The sequence below is a fragment of the Medicago sativa genome, chromosome 5 (assembly GCF_051527215.1).
Source record: "Medicago sativa cultivar Bolivia chromosome 5, Bolivia_mono, whole genome shotgun sequence".
In the NCBI taxonomy this organism is placed as follows: Eukaryota; Viridiplantae; Streptophyta; class Magnoliopsida; order Fabales; family Fabaceae; genus Medicago; species Medicago sativa.
In genome coordinates this window covers 53,948,190-53,963,300 of record NC_140753.1, presented here as the reverse complement: position 1 = coordinate 53,963,300, position 15,111 = coordinate 53,948,190, and the positions used below count along the sequence as shown (strand labels likewise).

At 32.8% G+C, this 15,111-nt stretch overlaps 1 protein-coding gene and 2 pseudogenes across 2 annotated transcripts; 1 reads left to right on the top strand and 2 right to left on the bottom strand.

The window, feature by feature from the left end:
* The first annotated feature begins 1,190 nt into the window (after window positions 1-1,190).
* On the top strand, window positions 1,191-1,780 carry LOC146923047 (uncharacterized). Its single transcript, XM_085710871.1, has 2 exons — window positions 1,191-1,289; window positions 1,403-1,780. Exons 1-2 carry the CDS (start codon window positions 1,282-1,284, stop codon window positions 1,728-1,730), a joined length of 336 nt encoding a protein of 111 aa, XP_085566997.1. The 5' UTR covers window positions 1,191-1,281; the 3' UTR covers window positions 1,731-1,780.
* Window positions 1,781-2,683: 903 nt separating this feature from the next.
* LOC146923046 (uncharacterized) lies at window positions 2,684-4,859 on the bottom strand (annotated as a pseudogene). The gene is made up of 5 exons (XR_015011161.1): window positions 4,173-4,859; window positions 3,869-4,090; window positions 3,570-3,589; window positions 2,973-3,099; window positions 2,684-2,824 (listed from the first exon to the last, which is right to left on the bottom strand). The product of XR_015011161.1 is annotated as an uncharacterized LOC146923046 (transcript).
* A 9,028-nt stretch (window positions 4,860-13,887) lies between these two features.
* Window positions 13,888-15,009, bottom strand: LOC146923045 (uncharacterized; annotated as a pseudogene).
* Window positions 15,010-15,111: the final 102 nt, after the last annotated feature.

Sequence of the window (15,111 nt, the reverse complement as noted above, 5' to 3'; positions counted from 1 at the left end):
TTGGAAAACTTTTTTTTTTTTTTTTTTATCTCTAACTGGTTAGGAGCTATGAAGCCCGAATACGAGATACGATACGGATACGATACTGCACCGATACGTCGATACGGGAAAATTTCAAAAATCAAGATACGATACGGCTGGGATACGTTAATAAAAAAATTATATAATTAAATGTACAATATAGTTATAACCATTTTTTTAATATGCAAATATATTAACAAACACAGGAAACCAGGCTCATAGCACATTAACATAAATATAAATAATATTGACGATTAAGAGAGTGGTCATTAGTCAATTACATACACAATATATACCAAAAAGAGCATCATCAGTGCTATACATCAATGCTACACTATATCCAAAAGGAACATTGTTAGTGCTATATTATATCGATCCAAAATAGAAGCACTATATCCAAAAAAGAACACATCAGTACTAAGAGTTAACACTAACATGTAACTAACTTGTACAATATAATGTTTTTATTCTTATTTTTTAAAAAAACGGAAATCAAAATAATATAAAAAACACAAGTATCCGTGAGCATCGGGATGTATTGGAAAGTATCGGATAATTATTTTGTAAAAAAATAAAATTTAATATTTGGATACTCTCCGGATACGTATCGGAAAGTATCGGGTAGGTATCAGTGCAGGATACGCAGGGGATACGATACGTCATCCATTTTGAAGTATCGGGGCTTCACAGGTTAGGAGTCTCAACGGTATTTCAAGGAAATGTGCAGATCATTTAATAAAATAAAATAAGGAGGGAACTCCATAGTAATAACTCCATAGTAATAAACTAGTAATAACTCCATAGTAATAATATAGTAATAACAATGGTGATATTCAGCACTGAGAATACGCGTTGTGTAATTATCCATCTCTGTGTCTTATGAGGTTGCTTATTTCCTTCCACTCTTCTATACTACTAATTAGGAAGTTTTCTTTCTTTTAGTTAACGTAGTAGTAATTACTCCATCTCTATATTGAATGATAAATTATTACTCCATTTTCATGTTTAGTTTATAAATGCAGATTCTTTATTGCTGCTCACTCACACACACATCCACATTTTAACTCACACAAACTCACCAAAACACTTCTCTCTGCACTCCATTTTTTCCTTGTTTGTTTTGAGGATAGTTTTGAAATATTTGTTATCATAAACACTCCAACAAGTACATTCTCTCTCTGTGTTTTATTTTTTATTTTTTATATGATCATCTGAAGTTTGCTTTTGTGTGTGTAGGATCTTTGATTTGAAGGTATCGACATGAAGAGGTAATATGCACCTCATTGCATTGTTTCACTTTGCTTGTTTCCTCTCCTCCTCTCACTTACTTGCTTGTCTCTCTTTTTTCCGACTTACTTGATCTGTTTTACTGTTTGTGTAGGAGGATGATGTTGTCGCTTCCATTCACTGAAGCACCATCACATGGTGGTGGTGGTAATGGTCATGCAGCTAGTATCATTGGTTATATATTGCTCACCATAATTGCCCTTCATAGATTTCACAAAATGTATGACTATTATTTTGGAGAGGGACGCGAGAGGCGTCTTGAGAGAATGAGGAAAAGGAACCAGAAGATTGCAGCAAAGGCCATTGAGAAGCTGAAGGAAGCCGAAGAAATTATGAGCCTTGCCGAAACAACCAAGAAAATGGAAGAAGCTATCGTGGAGAGCGGGTCGTCTTTGTCCGAAGATGGTGACACAAATGATTGATGAAGGAAATGAAGAAGATTGAAAAAGAAAGCTAGCAGTTTGAGTTAATCTGTTTTTATTTCTGTTTTTATATGTTTATGGATGGAATCAAGGCTATTTTATTATGTTGAAGAAGTTTTCAAATCCTGTTGTTTGTGATTATCTATTTGATTCTGAAGTGTGTTTTCTAAAGTCATTGCTGTTCTTACTAATTACCACTATTTTTGTTTCAAGTTGTGCCTTGGTTTGCTTGATAATTTATTAACCTTGGTAGTTTATTTTTCATTCATTTTCAAGACTGTCCTGAATATATATATATATATATATGACAATTTGTCCATCTCATTTTATGTTCTTAGTTGGGTGAATAAACCGGCTTCTTCTGTATATGCAGGCAGAATTGAACTGAATGCAATATAGCATGTTTTTTCTGTTTCTAAGGGCTTGTTGTTCTTGTTTCTTTGTGGCTCATCATATCATGTTTTGCGGAGGTTTTATGTTGACACGTGTAAATTTAGCTTTTGTACTTGCTAAGGTAGTAAGCTATGTCAATAATAACGTCGCCAACCCAAAATCTGTGAACACTACTATAAGAATTTCATTATTGACATAAATGCTAATCCAGTTTTATAAATTCAAAATCGGCCAATCAATCTTGGTTCGTCCGTAGTTTAACGGTTAAACCAGACTGCAAGATAATCGGAGTCAAACCAACCGATGAACTGGTCAGTTCCTAGTTCTATCTGGTTTCTTTCTAATGTACAATTATAACAAGTGGATATAGAACTCTACTAGTATGCATAAAAACATTTTAATAACAGTTATTTAAAAAACAAATGTAAGGGATGTACAAATATAATTTGGTTCTAGTGTCAACCAAATGCTACTACAAATGAAAACAGACAAGCCTACTAAATCAGAATATAAACAAAAGTGAACCATCCCCAAGGAATCAATTAAACATTTTGATTCTTCTAGACCAACTTGTAGTAACAGTTGTTTGCACATATTAGAACCCCATATCCCTTGCCACATGGACACTTGAAAGTAAGGCTTAAACACTTATCAACCCACTCTACACTGACAGCTTCTTCATAATCATTTCCCAATTCGTCCTACAAAAACAAAAATGAATTGTTCAGCATAAAAACAATTAATCTGAAAGTCATGCATATAGAAAACTCAATTGTAGCTGCATTACTCACACTTCTTTGTAATTTTCCACAAAATATCAGGAATTATCACAAACATGGTTTATTAAACTTCAGTTTGCAACCGCAATTCCAGCCGCATTTTAGAGTATTTTGAGGTTTCTGCAACAGTGTCACAACCACAGTTTTGGCTGCATTTTTCCATAATGTAAAGGTTCACAGTGTGACCACAAATGCGACTGCAATAGTAATTTTAAACCATGATTACAATTGCAACTATGATCATATCAGCAATTTATTATGATTCTAAGCCAAAGGAAAAGTGCACTGAAGGGCAGCACAGCACACAGTTGATCAAATAATCATTTTACTTCAGATATATATGTTGATAAGAGAAAGCTTAGATACACGATTGTGCATGTGTGAGTAGAGATTCTTAGTTACCAATGTTGTCAAATAGTGGCTTAAGTGGCGATATAGTGTAGTAAAGTTTGAACTAAACGCTATTATTCTATAGTACGCGATTTAGTACAAATTGTTGTCAAATAGCGGCTATAGTACTATAGCATATCCAAATTTGAACCAACCAGTGCCACTATTTTCCGTGATCTGTCATCGACAACACTGCTACTTACTAGCATTAGTGTATATGATTATTGCTTAACTACAGAAGAGAAATTAAGTGAACAAGCAAGGAAACATTCAATACCTTCCCATAAATCCCAGATCCTACATAATTGAATTGTTAAAATTATTGCACACAAACTATGATCAAATGCAATACCCTCCCATAATCCCCAGTTAAATTATTGCAGATCCTACATATTTAAGCAAGTGCAACTAGGATATATATATATATATATATATATATATATATATATATATATATATAAATAAGAAAAAACTTATAAATTTATGAGCATAACTTGTAAGTACCAATTAAAGAACCAAATACATTGAAGATTACAATAGAAAAGCCAATCACAGTTGAAGATTCAAGACATGTACCTGAGATATGACTTTTTCATCATCACCAACAAAAGAGTCAAGAGAGTGTTCTTCTTCTTGTTCTTGTTCTTGTTCTTGTTCTTTTTCATCTTTTTCATCTTCAGCATCAGGAGAGGGCTCTTCTTCTTGTTCTTGTTCTTTTTCATTTTCTTCCTCGTCTTCCATAACTTCATCCCACACTTTCATCATTTCTTTTAACCGATCCTTCATCCTTTTAAACCTCTACAAAAAACAAACAAAACCCATTAATCCAAATCAAAAAAAGATTACTTTTTTAGCAAGAAACACAAGTTTCAACACATACCATTGAATCAGATTCAGGGGTGGTTTTTTCAGCAGAGTTCAAATAACGAGCAACTGCTTCTTTAACCTCAGAAGGATCAATAACTTCAGATATACATCTACTGATCGGAGGCAGAGGCTGCAAAGCAGTTGATGGCCCTTTTACCGGCATGGATTGATCCGGCAAGGTGCATGGATCAGAGACACAGCGGCTAAGTGCATCCCACGGAGACTGAAAGGAAGTGTAATGGCGGAGAAGCCATTACGGGTGAGATTGCTTGCATGGCAAGAATGCTTCTTGGATGATGGTTGGTGAGCAGATGATGATGATGATGGTGAACGGCGTTTGACAGAGTTGTTGTGAGTGTAATGATCAATCATTGATGATGATTGTTTGTGAGAGATTGGAGAGTTTTGCATCAAATATTGGCTGTTCTTGAGTCTGAAGCAGGAAATCACCCATTTTTCTGAATTGTTTTAATTTTTGTTGTGTTTTTTTGGATTTGAATTTTAGTTGGTAAGTGTGTGTGAGTAGCGAAGAGTATTGAAAAAATGAGGGAAGGTTAGGATTATATGATGAAAATTAAGAGAAAATACATCGTTGGGTGAAGATGTGAATGGTCTCTTCAAACACTCATGTTACATTGCAATAACAAACATTGTCAAAAATCCCACATCGAATGTTTGTACACAACAGACAGGAAGATATACCTATAAAACAAGAGTAACCTTTTAGAAGATTTGAGCATTCAAATTATAGTGATGAATATATCACTAGTCATCGTTGGTCTCTCGATGTAGAAGATTACAAGTGGTTGCCTTTTTTAATGTCTTTAACTTGTAATCTTCGGCATCAAGAGTTTCCCATGATGGCAGTATATTAAAACCTACTTAATTTTTTTATTTTTACAAAAACCACTACTTAAATTTAGAAAAATCCTTTACGGATCCACAGTGCCCTTAGGGGTTACATTAATCACAGCTTCACAAGATTCTTCAACTTAATTGTAGTTAAATAGTTAGTTGTTTACTTTCTATTTAGTTGGTCTTTTTCCCCTTTCTTCTATTTTTCTTCATGCTACTTCACTTTTCTAGTGAGGAATGTTGTTCTTTTCCTGATTAGTGGTTGTGTAATAATAATTTATTCAATAAAGCCTCAGAAGATTACACAAATTTCTTTTAATTTAGCACATGAATGAAATAACACTTAGTCACATGTTTGTTCGAGTTATGAGTATGTTACTTGTTTACTTACATCAACATTTATTTATTGAAGCTCGAAGCATAACAAATTTCCAAAACATCTTTTGCTACACATTTGATCAGATTGCAGCTTGATAGGTCAGTGAGTTACAAGGAAATAGTTCATTGTGGTACCACAATTGTATGATCCGAATGAAGTATGGAGTGTGTTGACACCTTCTACCACGCATTTGATCTTGAAGGGACCTTCATTTTTTTTTATCAAGTAATCTAGCAGCTTGAAGTTCACCTCTTAAAGTGAATAAACGGAGAATCCAACGTTCGAACCCTGATCTATACGAATTTTGAGCTATATTTATGGGACTACAACCTCTATTTCTAGTTGTGCAATTTTGGTCTCCACCTAACATATTGTCATGTCATCCAAATCGAAGAGTCAAAATTATGAGTTGATTGAAATTTCTAAAATTAGGGACCAAAATTGCGTAATTAAAAATAGGAAAACTAAAATCGTGGTTTGTTAAAAAATGAAAAACTGCATTTAATATAGGGTTAATTATGTTTTTGGTCCCTACAAAATTGCGACCTTGTAAGTTTAGTCCTTACTTAATTTTAATAGCATTTTTAATCCCTACAAAAAATTTCTGCACTCAATATTAGTCCTTACTCAATCCAAATTTGTTTAATTTATGCTTAAACTCTTAAGTTTTTCAACAATTTTTTACAGCCGTGTTAAGAACGTTATTAAAAGGTCCTCCGAAAAAAATATCGCAAAAATTTGATTTCTACGTCCATATTTTTGTTACTTATATCTTAAACTTTTGTTGTTTTAAAAAATTCATATTTAATTTATTTCATGTTAAAAAATTATAGATTTTAGTAAATGAACCTTTCATAGTGTTCTAAACTTGTATAAAAAGAATCGTTAAAAAATTTAAGAATTTAAGGATAATTAAACAAAATTTATTTTAGCAGGGACTAAAATTATAAGTAAATTTTTTTTTGTAGGGATTAAAAAAGCTATTAAAATTAAGTAAGGACTAAACTTAGAAGGTCGCCATTTTATAGGGACCAAAAACATATTTAACCCTTTAATATATGATTGTATTTGACGTTAAAAACTAAAATGGAAAATTGCGTAATTCATTATTAAGCATTCTAAAGATATATTAACTTGGATATTGTGAGTTTGTTTACAAATTTATCATTAGGTTTGTATGAGTAGTTATACATAGTTTTGCAAATTTATCCTTGGATATTTTTAAATCTTACTATGAAAGGATGTTTTGCATATTTAACTCATATTAGAAATTAAATAGTAGTTTTTAAATTAAATGTCATATTTAATTTAAAATTAAATATATCCTTTCATAGTAAGATTTTGCATATTTATACTATCCTTTTTTGCATATTTAATTTAAAAAATTATATCTTAACTCATATTTAATTTGTAAACTTTCATAGTATAATTTTTGCATATTTAACTCATATTTTTAAATCTTACTATGAAAGGATGTTTACAAACTATGCAAATTTATCCTTTCATAGTTTTTAAATCTACTGTACCAAGGATATTTTTGCAAATTTATCCTTTCATAGTACAGTAGTTTTAATAACTTTTTCTCTCTCATTAGGCTTGTATGAGTAGTTATACATAGTTTTGCAAACTACTGTACCAAGGATATTTGTTAAAGATTTAAAATGGCAATAATTTGTAAGTTTTATGTAGAAAAAGTTATTTTTTAAACTTTCAAATGCTAATCACTGCTTTTTACGGTGTACTTTAACTTTACAAAATTAATCTAGTTTATACCTTAGGCTGCACTTGCAAAGTTGCACACGTCATACAACCCGTTGACACAAAAACACTTAGAAACCATAGCCACCTCCTGTATATAGTTGTGAAATTAATGCAACTATGCAGTCAACTGTCTAAAGGCATTAGTAATACATACTTCACAAGGCATTGAAACAATCCATTAATGACACTATTTTAGGCAGATTATTAAACTGATAGATGGTATAAAAATACTTTCATTCATTAAGTTCAAAGAATGTTGAGATAGTACATATCAACTTATTTAAAAACAAATGCAAGGAATCAATTAAACATTATGATTCTTCTAGACCTCATCATATCCCTTGTCAAATGGACACTTGAAAGTAAGGCTTAAACACTTATCAATCCACTCTACACTAACAGCTTCTTCATAATCATTTCCCAATTAATCTGAAAGTCATGCATATAGCAGACGCTTATTGTAGCTGCATTACTCACACTTGTTTGTAATTTTCCACAAAATATCAGGAATTATCACAAACATGGTTTATTAAACTTCAGTTTGCAACCGCAGTTGCAGCCGCCTTTTAGAGGATTTTGAGGTTTCTACAAGGGTGTCAACCATAATTTTGGCTGCATTTTTCCACAATGTAAAGGTTCACAGTGTGACCTCAAATGCGACTGCAATCGTAATTTAAAATCATGATTACAAGTGCAGCTATGATCACATCAGCCATTTATTATGATTCCAAGCCAAACTCCTAGATCCTACATAATGAAGTGGGAATAAAGGTAGGCTACACTTCACTTCAGAAACTATAACTGAATGTGTCATCTTAAATAAAGTTCTGTTTTAAAAAAAATTCATTTTTATCCTTTAACATGCAGCTTCTCACATATTGGTAAATTAAAAGCCAAATGAAAAGTGCACTAAAGGGAAGCACAACAAAGTTGATCAAATAATCTTTTTACTTATACAGATATATATGTTGATAAGAGAAAGTCTAGATACTAATCATTACATTCTACGACATTATTCTGATATTCACAAAGTTGGTTTTCAAGGGTAACTGATTTTTGTAGGCTGGTCGGGACGGTGAAGAGGTGAATCGTCTCTTCGAGCACTTACAATGCAACATCATACATTACTAAAAGTCCCACATCGGATGTTTATACATGACAGACAGGAAGATGTACCTATATAATAAGAGTAAGCTTTTAAACATAGTTTTATATCACTAGTCTTTGTTCGATTGAACAAACCTTGAAGATTACAAGTGGATGCATATTTTATACACTTGTAAGGTTCGGTGTTTGTACATTTGGACGATGACAGTATATTAAAACTAAGTTAAAATTATTTAGAAAAAAACTTTACTTTTTCTTTTTGAAGGAGAAAAAAACTTTACTTAAAAAGTCTTTTTTTAAGAAGCAAACACATTATTATTAAAAAGGAACACACTACAAGTATAAGGGTATACTTTGTAGGTGCAAAATCCTTTATAGACTCACAGTGTGCCCTTATCCCTTAATCAAGTTAATAGCGAAGTCTAAGGTTGTTAAACGCGCGATCTAACACCCAAAATCGTATGATCTTGCGATTCAACAAGCCACCACCGATCTGGAGCGGGTTGAAGATTGGAAACTATGGTGGATTGGGCGGCGCGCCGAGGAAAAGCGTTGGGTGGCCGAAATCGGCGCTTTTCTGCGAAACCGGAAGGTTTCCGGCCCGGTTTAGAAACTGATGGACCAACCCGTCCCGGTTTCGACCCGGTCTTCTAAAGCTTAATCCCTTTTCGATTTCATAATAAAGACTCATTTATTGGTTACAAAAACAAATTAAAGCTAATTTATGATTTGGTTGACCCACAAGGATGTTGAAATGTTACGCAAGGAATGTGCCTCTCCTAATTGCTTCCTATTCTTAATTTTTTTTTTTTTTTTATCTTTTCATTTTTTTATGCTTTTTTTTACAGGACTTTTTATTTTTTAACTCTAATTTGCTAAGTGTACCCTCTATTTTAAATTATTTGATTGTTTTTAGCCTTAATAAATCTTATATTTAATATATTAATTCATCTATATTTTAGTAGTTATTTTCTGACAAATTATTTTAATAGTTAATACTAATGGTTATTTATTTAACATAATACATAATATTGTTTTTTGGTGGTAGATATTTAACATAATATTGTTTTTTGGTGGTAGCTGGGATTTGAACTCTTTTGGTGGTCGCCGGGATTTGAACCTCAGACCTTTGCATATATTATGCATTGTCTCTACCAACTGAGCTAAGCTCACGAGAACATTAACATAATATTGTTTAGGGAAATGTTAACCAGTGCCCCCGGGGCACTGGTTAAGGGAGCAAATATAGTAGTTTTTGCATCGAAAACTGTGTAATCAATTTCTCAAAAGTCAAAAAAGTGTATTTTTTTATTTAATTTTTCCTTTTTTAGATACCTTAACCAGTGCCCCGGGGGCACCGGTTAACACAACCCTATTGTTTAATAATATAATACTCCCTCCGTTCCTTTTTAAGTGTCTTTTTAAGGTGAATTTTTCGTTCCTATTTAACTATCGTTTTGGTATTTTAAGGGTATGATTTGTCAATAATACCATTTGTCAATTTTTCTTATATTTTTCAATAAAACTAATTAATGTTATATATTTGGAAAATTAAAGTTTGTTTTTATTAAACAAAGTTTGTTTGTTTTATTTTAAAACAAAATTTGTTTCTTGTTATCTTCAAATTTAAACAAAATTTTGTTACATATGATATTAGTTCCATAGAGAGTTAAAATTCTATAAATAACATGAGTAGTGTTAAAAATTTCAAGAGATATGCACAATATTTAGAAAATTGAAAATTGTTTATTATGAGAGAAAGAGAGTAGTAACTAACAATTGTTTGTTACATATTAAATTTATTGGAAGTGTGGCAAAAAAAATAGGAAATTATTAGTGGATTAAAATGAAGGTATAATAGGAAAAAAATGTGCAAAAATATACTTTGCTATTTTTGTGTTAAAATTCTAAAACGATACTTAAAAAGGAACGGAGGGAGTACTATATACTCAGTAATATTAATTATTTTTCTTATATTTAATATAATTTTGTTTTTGGTGGGATCTTAAGATCTTTGTTACAATCCTACGATTTACGATTTTCCAATACCTAAATGATCTTAGGTGAGATCCCGATTTTGACAACCGTGACGAACTCTGGCCCCCTGAACCCTCCCTCTTCATCAAGTCATGCTAGAAGGAATGCATCGGAAAATGTTTGCATTTATTTTTTATTTTTTCTGTTATTAATTATTTTAGGGAAATGCTAACTTGTGTCCTTAAGACATATATTAAAAATTCCATTAATAGAAATTATGTATTGGAAATTGTGTTAATTTATGGCTCAAAATGTTTAATATTTATCGTTTTTTTCATTTGATGACGGTAGTAAGGAAAGTTCTAGTCACTAAAAATGAGTTGCAACAACACTATGAGTTGCAACAACACTGCTTCTTAAGTTGAGATAGTTGTAACAAGTTACACATTCCGGTCACTATTATAAGCAAAAATCTACTTTTAAGGTTCATTCAATAAATGATGTATGTGGTCTATATGTTGACTACATACATCATTTATTAAATGAACCTTAAAAATGTATTATTGCTTATAATAGTGACCGGATGGTGTATTTACTAAACAAATGTAAGTGATGTTCAAAATATATACATTGGTTCTTCTAGTTACAACCAAATGCTGCTACAAACGAAAACAAAAGTGATCCATCCCCAAATTAGAAGGAATCAATTAAACATTTTGATTCTTCTAGACCAACTTGTAGTAACAGTTGTTTTCACATATAAGAACCTCATATCCCTTGCCATATGGACACTTGAAAGTAAGGCTTAAACACTTAACAATCCATTCTACAAACACATAAATGAATTGTTCAGTATAAAAACAATTAATCTGAAAGTCATGTATATAGTTTTAACTGGGGTCTGCAACAGCACTTGCAGGCGCAATATAATAGATTTCGAGGTCTCTACAACGGTGTCACAACCACAGTTTTGGCTGCATTTTTCCACAATGTAAAGGTTCACAATGTGACCACAAATGCGACTGCAATCGTAATTTAAAACCATGATTACAAGTGCAACTATGATCATATAAACAATTTATTATGATTCTAAGCCAAACTCACTGATCCTACATAATGAAGTGGGAATAAAGGTAGCTACACTACACTTCAGAAACTATAATTGAATGCCTCTTCAATAAAGTTCTGTTTTAAAAAATTTCATTTTTGCTGCAGATATATATTTTGATAAGAAAAAGTCTAGATACTAATTATTACATTGTACTACATTATTTATGCAGACATTCTGACATAACCAACTACAAAATTGTGCATGTGTGACTGTGAGTAGAGATTCTTAGTTACCAGTGTTGTCAAATAATGGCTTAAGTGGCGATAAAACGTAGTGAAATTTGAACAAAACACTATTATTCTATGATACGCGATTTGACAAACCAGTTCCACTATATGACTATTACTACTTACTAACATTAATCTATATGACTACTGCTTAACTACAGAAGAGAAATTAAGTGAACAAACAAGGAAACATTCAACACCTTCCCATAAATCCCAGATCCTACACAAACTATGATTACAAGTGAAACTGTGATCAAATTCAATACTTTCCCATAACCCCCAGATCCTACATAATTAAGCAAGTGCAACTAGGATATACATATAAATAAGAAAAAACTGATAAACTTTTGAGCATAACTTGTAAGTACCAATGAAAGAACCAAATACATTGAAGATTATAATATAGTGTGAGAGTTAACTTAAAATCAGGATTCTGCAGCAAACGTGGCACGATGGCTGGGCAACGTGGCACGATGGGAGGTTTCAGTTTTGAGGCAAGACACTGGTTTTTTCGTGGCACGATGGAGGTTCAACGTGGCACGATGGTGCGATGGTAGCGAAAAACAGAAACGTATTTTTGGGTGCAGATTTGTTCCAAATTTTAAGCAAAACTTTTACTATAAATATAGACCTTGTATCAGACTATTTTATGGGAGATAGAGGGGGCTGAAACAAGGGTTTAGAAAGGCAACAACAAAACTAGGGTTTGTTTAGAGTTTGTCTCTTTGGAACAAAACTAGGGTTTGTGGGTTGATTCACCTTGGGAAACACTATTAGGATTGAGTCTCTTGGTTACGGGAAGAGGCTGGGATTTGGGTAGAATTAGGCGGGAGACTTATTCTTGTAATCCATCTCTTTTGTAACGTTACTCATCATATAGTGGAACGGAGGGCTGCTCTCTCCCCCAGACTAGGTCAATTTGGACCGAACTGGGTCAACAAATCTTTTGTGTTCTCTCTTTCCTTTTCTCTCGCTGTTGTTTTCTACTTTTGCTTGTGATTATAACTGTTATTCACTTTGATATTGGTTGCTTAATTATTCCTTGCTCCACACATCAAGTATTGTTATTGGTGTGTTTTCTCATCGAATCCGCAACATATAGAAAAGCCAATCACAGTCCAATTTTCAAGACATATACCTGAGATTATGGCAGAGAAACCATCACGAGTAAGATTGTCTGCATTGAAGAAATGCTTCTTGGATAATGGTTGGTAGGAGGAAGATGAAGGCGGTGAACAGCGTTTGAGAGATTTGTTGTGAGTGTGATGATCAAGATTAACCATTGATGATGATTGTTTGTGAGAGATTGGAGAGTTTTGCATCAATATTGGTTCTTCTTGAGCTTGAAGAAGAAAATCACCCATTCTTCTGAATTGTTTTCGTTTTTGTGTGTGTGAGTGGCAAAGAGTTATGAAAAAAAGGAGGGAAAGGTTTGAATATATACAAGAGAAGGGTGGGGCTTCAATGACTTTGTGTTGGGTGACTTTGGTGACTTTTAGTGTATTTTAGAGGAAAGAAAGTGATGATTGAATGATTAAAATAAATTATTTTGATGAGAGAGAATTATTGGTTAGGAGAGAGAGAGACAAAGACACCGAAGCAAAAGGCAACCAAGTGCTACCCACAAGAGAAGATGGGATATGAAGATTTGTTGAGTTTTTCAAAGGTAACCCATTTTGGTAGGTTGGTCGGGACTTGGGTGAAGAAGTGAATCGTCTCTTCTAACACTTACATTGCCAAAAGCCCCACATTGAATATTTGTACTCGAGTGACAAAAGGATATACCTATAAAACAAGGAGATCTTAGCAGTTAACACTCAAATTATAGTGAATATATCACCAGTCATTTTTGGTCTATCCTGTGCACGAGATTACAAGTTAATGCATTTTTTAATGCCTTTAATTTTCTAGTCGTTTGTAATTCTGTGCGATATGAGAATCCGATGATGACAGGATATTAAGACATACTAATTTTTTTTTTCTTTATAAAGAGTCAAAATATCTCTTTTGATATCTTAAAAAAAATTGATGATTTGGTTCAACCATGATTGAACCAGCTAAACCCATGACCTTAATGTGTCACCAATTTGATCTCATTTCAATTTTCAAAACATTGATAGAAGCCTAGTACAAGATATGCTTTACATTCACAGTAATATACAAACAGTTGCTTCACAATGAGAAATAAAATCCATTAAGGTTAAGAACCCACAATAGGAAATGTAAACAGACAAGACTTTTTCAAACTAAATCAGAATATAAAGAAAAGTGGTCTATCCCCAAGGAATCAACTAAACATACTGATTTTCTTCTAGACCAACTTGTAGTAACAATTGTTAGGACATATAAGAACCTCATATCCCTTCCCACATGGACACTTGAAAGTAAGGCTTAAACTCTTATCAATCCACTCTACACTTCAGCATCAAGAGAGTTGTTCGTGTTCTTTTTCATTTTCTTCCTCGTCTTCCATAACTTCATCCCACACTTTCTTCATTTCTTTTAACTGATCCTTCATCCTTTTAATCATCTACAAAGAAAAACAAACAAAAGCCATTATTCCAAGTTTAAAAATAAGATTACTTTTTTAGCAAGAAACACAAGTTTCATAATAATCCACCACATACCATTGTATCAGATTCAGATATATAGGTAGTTTTTTCAGAAGAGTTCAAATAACAAGAAACTGCTTCTTTAACCTCAGAAGGATCAATAACTTCAGATATACATCTCCTGATCGGAGGCAGTTGACAGCTCTTTTACCGGCATGGATTGATCCGGCAAGGTGCATGGATCAGAGACACAGAGGCCAAGAGCATTGCCACGAAGACTGAAAGGAAATGTAATGGCGGAGAAGCCATTACCGGTGAGATTGCTTGTGTTGAAAGAATGCTTCTTGGATGATGGTTGGTGAGCAGAAGATGATGATGGTGAACGGAGTTTGACAGAGTTGTTATGAGTGTGATGATCAAGATCAACCATTGATGATGATTGTTTGTGAGAGATTACATCAATATTGGTTCTTCTTGAGTTTGAAGCAGCAAATCACCCATTCTTCTGAATTGTTTAAATTTTTATTGTGTTTTTTTTTTGGATTTGAATTTTAGTTGGTGAGTGTGTGTGTGTGTTTGAGTAGCAAAGAGTATTGAAAAAAGGAGGGATGGTTAGGATTATATGATGAAAATTAAGGGTGTGTTTGGGAAGAGGGTTTAGGAGGGGAAGGGAGGGGAGGGCTTACATTTCTTTTTTAATTTAAAGACATTATAAAATGATTTTTAAAAAATTGAATTAACAACATGATAAATGATCATATAATACTTGAAAAACACTTAATTTATCTTAAAAAGACATTTTACATTGTTCGTAATTTAAAAAATAAAAGTGAGTCCTCCCCTCCCTTCCCCTCCTAAACCCTCTTCCCAAACACACCCTAAGAGAAAACACATCGTTTGGGTGAAGATGTGAATCGTGGCTTCAAACACTTATGTTACATTGCAATATCAAACATTGCCAAAAGCCCCACATAGAATGTTTT